The sequence below is a fragment of the Aythya fuligula genome, chromosome 1 (genome assembly GCF_009819795.1).
Source record: "Aythya fuligula isolate bAytFul2 chromosome 1, bAytFul2.pri, whole genome shotgun sequence".
In the NCBI taxonomy this organism is placed as follows: Eukaryota; Metazoa; Chordata; class Aves; order Anseriformes; family Anatidae; genus Aythya; species Aythya fuligula.
This window is the reverse complement of record NC_045559.1, coordinates 48,361,987-48,367,407: the sequence shown is the minus strand read 5'-3', so window position 1 is coordinate 48,367,407 and position 5,421 is coordinate 48,361,987. Positions and strand designations below refer to the sequence as shown.

General features: G+C 46.0%; 1 protein-coding gene across 1 annotated transcript; it reads right to left on the bottom strand.

Annotated features, from left to right (window-relative positions):
* Positions 1 to 2,510: 2,510 nt before the first annotated feature.
* Positions 2,511 to 5,116, bottom strand: BTG1 (BTG anti-proliferation factor 1). The gene is made up of 2 exons (XM_032202544.1): positions 4,733 to 5,116; positions 2,511 to 3,800 (listed from the first exon to the last, which is right to left on the bottom strand). Exons 1-2 carry the CDS (start codon positions 4,878 to 4,880, stop codon positions 3,436 to 3,438), a joined length of 513 nt encoding a protein of 170 aa, XP_032058435.1. The 5' UTR covers positions 4,881 to 5,116; the 3' UTR covers positions 2,511 to 3,435.
* Between the last annotated feature and the right edge of the window lie 305 nt (positions 5,117 to 5,421).

Here is a 5,421-nt window from a genome sequence, read left to right as displayed (position 1 = left end):
TCTGGAATAAGCAGGGAAAAAAAAAAAAAACCTTCAAGGAGAAGTGAAGAATGGAGATTCTTAAAGAATACACACAATGCAACTTGTTATAGGAGCAGTATTACTAAACATGAAACAGAAGTACACTCAAGTGTGCAGGACCTGACTCCACACATGGCGCAGTGAGGAAACATGCTGTGAGAAAAAGAAACATTTGCTCACCTGGAATGAGCTAGGAGGTGACTGCACACTTTAAAAAGAAATTCACTGAATGGCCAACAAGTTTTAGCATATGCTAAGTAAGACTAAGAAGAGCTCTAGTATTAAAGTTTCACACAGCCAAGCATTCCCTCAGAACACCAACAGAACAAAAGGATTATTCACTACTTCACAAAGAAAGTCCAACTAATTTAACTAACGTGCACTTGGCAAGCAGGTCTTGAATGTGCTCTCTCATCTCCAATATTTGTGTTAAAATAAGAGCATTGCAGGCTTCATACTGGCACCTTAAATGAAATCCTAGTGACAAACATTTAGCTTTCTGCACTGTTTGTTCTACCTGAACCAAAACATAGGATTGGCAACAGCACTGGCAGTTACTCCATTTCTCTCAGAGCCCTTCCTATGCCCTGCTGCCACAGCATGTTAAGTATTTTTAAAATCAGACAAGGGCACATTGTGTGCACATTGGAGGTATATTTAAATTCGAGTTGGAAGAAATCCCAGTAACTGAGGACACAGGTTGTACCAATTACTACTTACAGCTGCAGTTAAAAAATCATGGCATGAATGAAAGCACCTTACCTTAAAAGGACTAAAATGTTAACCATCTAAGGGATGGCACACTCATTCTTAGTTCAGTGTCACATGCCAGCCTCACAGATGGAATATTTGTTGGCTTGTAAAGCTATGCTTAACTTATCAAAAAGAAAGCACCAACAGCTGATGCTTCCATAATTTGCATAGCTCATGTCAGAGACCAGCCATACAGTTAGCCTTTCTGCTGCTGCTCGTGCTGTGCAGTAGCAAAGACATCAGAAACAGAAGCAACAGAAACATCTGAGTAGTTCCATTGCTTGAATAAGTCTTAAACACTTCACAAGATTAAAGCAATGTCTTACAAATGGGATTTTTAAGGTATACAGATGTGAACCTATACTTGACTCTACGCAAGAGCAAGTACTTCATAGCAAGCTCATTCTGAAATTTTGATCTCTATTACCTCCAGCACTGGGTAACAAGTAAGGTCTTTAGAGTTCATAGTTTCAATAGCCATTACGCTTGCACAAGTCTACCCTAGAAATCAGTGTTGCTACACAATACTGTTGGAGTTTTACTAGCAAGAAAGTGCTGACAGTTGACATACTTATTTTATCTATGACCTGAATATGTATTTGTAGAGCTGAACTTTCAAAAAAAAAATAAAAGGTGGAAAATAAATTAATAAGAAAAACTAGACAGTTCAGTCTTATGTTTTGCTTACAAAATCAGCTAGATCACAGATCAGAAGATTTAAACGGGAGACGCAACGGTACTATGGCCGCACTGTAAAGGGTCATGCTTTAGCAGGAGTTGCTGAAATACGTGGTAAAACTGAAGTCCAGTCCTACCCGCAGCCAGCAAGTTCTGGTGGCAAGTAATGATTGTTTTCCTTCAGCGCAACAGAATTTTTCTCGTAACAGAAGTGACTGAGTTGGGTAGGCCTTTTATTAAACACTCACAGAACAAAGTACGTAGGAGATAAGGAACAAAAAGTTCTTCTCAAGTTTTACTCCAGCACTTTAACAAGTGTAAATAAAGGGGTAAGGAATTTCTCTCAAGTGTAACTAACCACTGTGCAGTATACAAATGACACTAGTGTAGTGCTTAAGTGAATCACATCTCTACATCATTCACTAACTTTGAATACACATAAGTATGGGCTTCTCACTTTACCTCAACCAGCCTTTTAAGTTTGGGAAAAAAGATCTACATACCTTTTGTTGAATCCCATCTTAATGATTTCTAAAGTGAAAGTCTTGCATCTGAAGAAAGCAAAAGGCGAGCAACCTTTCTGTAGAGTGGTTAACCTGCTCTTAAGGCTAAGGGACGTTTGTCCCCAAACTCTTACTGAGCAGGGAATCCATCAAGGAAGAACTGAGAGCTCGTGAGCAAGTAGGTCAAAATGGACATTTAAGTTTGCTATATCCTTCATCAGGAAGCCAAGTAAATTTTAATCCTCTGGATTTATTCAAGTCATCTTTGGTGGATGTTATTTCTGTACCTTTTCCTCATATCCTGGAATTATTGGCCCTGGAGTTACTTCCACACGGACTCATTTTAAAAGGTTTAAAGTGACATGTAAATCATTGTGTTCCCCTAAACTTCCCAAACTTATGTACAGCGAAGTCTTCATTAATCCATGTCTGTAGCAAGTGTTCCCTAGTGTTGGGGTGCCATTCACGTTCTTAATCCTTTGTAGTACCTATTTTACATCTACTGTGAGACAAAAATAGTTTAACTGATCCTATGTAATCACGACAAGAGATTAATTAAAATGCCAAGATAGGAAACAATTTATTATAGAGAGAAGAAAAATTTCTCATCCAAAATATAGAAATCTGTACAACTTTGCCACAATCAATATACATGAACTGTACAAATTTACACCAGTTCATAATTTACCAAATAAAAGATGACTAACAAAGTTCACAAAATAGATGGTGGTTTGTGGAAAAGACTTTTACCCAATTAAGAACAAGGAAATTACAAACCAGACCTCCACTTTCTAAAAATAAGAAGTTTACTCAGTCTTAGAAAACTACAAGCTAGCAAATGTACAGATAGCTGGCTGGTGCTAACACCACAGTTCAGACAGTGTCTTTATATGGTCTTTTTAAAGCCTGTTGCCATGGCAGATTCTGATCACTTGCTACTTTTGAGGCCAATGTAAAGATTTGACCATTTCCCCAGGTCATACTTACTAGTTTATCTTATGTACATTTATACATATCTGTAAGTGCTAGGTAAAAGTCTGAAAGATAAAATTTCCAGTACTGTTGTGTCCATAACAATAAGTCTTGTTACTGAGCTGCCAAAAATGCTAACAATTAATAAATGTAATAGTGCAAATTTACTCTGCAAGACTTACTGCAGAGACTCGCTTTATAAATACAGATTGGGGTTGAAAGAATTGGTGTAGAAATTAAGTAAGATGTCTTGGAGAAACTGACCCTCCCTAGATCTTCTTCACTCTCTAGCAAGTTGTAATCATTTTGACTCACAGGCTATTAAATCACTGAAAGGTACTGTCCAAACTATGGCACTGTCACTTTAAAGTATACCACTCTAACGTGTGCCAGATCTTCACAGCTGTGACATGGTTTAAATTCCATAATCCATCCCCAGAGGTGCCCACCCAAAGTAAAAACCAAATTTATCCATCCATTTTAAGGTGATCCATCCACAGACTATATCTTAACCTGATACAGTCATCATATTGTAGCTTTTGGAAGGGCTAGTTCTGCCCAAGAGAAGTTCCTCCTTACAGCTTATTCTGCTGTCTACCATTTGCATGTTGGTGTTATTTTGGCTACCTCCTGCTGGTGCAGCTTCGTACAGCACGCAGATCGAGCCATCCTCTCCAATACGATAGGACACTTCATACGGGTCAACCCATAGAGTGAGTTCGCTTGGAAGAAGCTGGAACAGTTCCTGACTGCTCAATCCAATCCGCTGTGCTGCCTGTCCAATGAGAGGATCCATTTTATGGTTGATCCGGATACATCGGTAACCTGATCCCTTGCATGGCTTTTCTGGGAACCAGTGGTGTTTGTAATGTTCTACAAAATAAAAAAATAAAAAAAAAGATTATCCTCCTTAATTCTGTCTTCACAAGGCTGTGCAGCAATCAGTGTTCTCTTGCATAGTTTCACAATTCTAGATGTTGAGATGCTTATTATTTCAGAATCAAGTGACCTGAAAAATCATCGTGGCTTCTATTTTGCTGATGATTTACATGAACACAGGGTCCCTTGGGGACCACGCACGCACAAAGTTATTGTTTCATTCTACCATACATGGAGAACAATGTCTGCCTTAAGAAAGGAGTGAAACGTAACTTCCTAGTATTCATAAAAATAAATGTAACAAAGATCTTACATACAAAGCAGAGAAGTTTGAGGGCTTTGAAACACCACGAACCAAGGTAAAAAAAAAAAAAAAAAAGTGCCTTTTCAGCATAATTTTGGAATCACAGCCAGGCTTAGTTCCTCACGTCGTAAGAGTGACTAAAAATAACCAGGGAAGCGGCTGGGCAGCGTTTATTGACTCAAGCTGTATTTCACCAGCACTCTTCCCGGCCAGTTTTCCGGGGCGAGGTACCCACGGCTTCACTTACCTTTGGACTTTTACCCCTCCCGACACCCCAAGCTCGGCGGTACCCGCGGCACAAGGCACCGGCCCCTGCCAGGAGCGCCTGCGACCCGCTCTGGGCGCTACAGAGCCTCAGGGGCAGCCAGGATCCGGGCGCCACCGACCCCAACCGGAGCCTGAGGGCGGCCGCGCGGTGCCTCCAGAAGAGGAACCGGGCCCCGTCCTGCCCCGACGGCTCCTCACGGGGCGAAACCAGCCCCGAGAGCGACCCGGGGGCCCCGCGGCCGGGCTTTGTCTGCGGAGCGGAGCGGGGCGGATCGGATCTGGGGGGGGGGGGTGGGCTCCGCGCACAGCCCGGGGGGCGCCCGCTGCCCCTCGCTGCCGGGCCGCCCTCCCTCACCTGCCAGCAGCTCCTGCAGGCTCTGGCTGAAGGTCTGCAGCTGCCGCTCGTTCATCAGCCCCTTGGTCCGCAGGAACTTGGAGATGAAGCCCACGGCCGCGGCGATCTCGCGTATCATGCTGGCCCGGGTGTACAGGGCGGGATGCATGGAGGCGGCGGCCGGCGGGGGCGCTCGGTCGGGTCTGGTCAGGACGGGACGGGTCTGGTCGGGACGGGTCGGGTCGGGTCGGGGCGGCTCAGCTCGGGCCGGGCCGGGCTCGGCTCTAACTGGGCGAGGCGCGGGCGGCGGCGCCCAGCTCACATGGCGGGGGCGGCAGCCTCCGCCTCCTCCTCCTGCGGCACGGCGGCAGCGGCGGCGGCGGCCGCGGCAGCGCTGCCCGCATCTCCTGCGGCGCGGGGCGAAGGGAGCCGCCCGCCGCGCGCCGCCTCTTATAGCCGCCCGCGGCAGGAAGTGGCGTCGGGGAGCCGGGGGCGCGGCGCCGCCAATGGGGCGATCGCACCATTGTGACGGAGCCGGGCGGAGGGAGGGGCAGAGCGGGGAGGGGAGGGGAAGGAGGAGAGAGAGGGAGGGAGGGAGGGAGGGAGGGGAAGGGGGGGGTGGGGGTGACGTAATCGGTTGTAAACAAATAGAGCGGGGGCGCGCGGCGCGCGGGGGCGCGCAGGGCACGGCGCCGCGCTGTATCCGGGGA

Excerpts from the sequence above, each read along its gene's own strand:
- BTG1 (XM_032202544.1), bottom strand. The coding sequence starts at position 4,880 with ATGCATCCCGCCCTGTACACCCGGGCCAGCATGATACGCGAGATCGCC. Across the intron at positions 3,801-4,732 it reads CCTGCAGGAGCTGCTGGCAG|AACATTACAAACACCACTGG; the intron begins GTGAGGGAGGGC and ends TTTATTTTGTAG.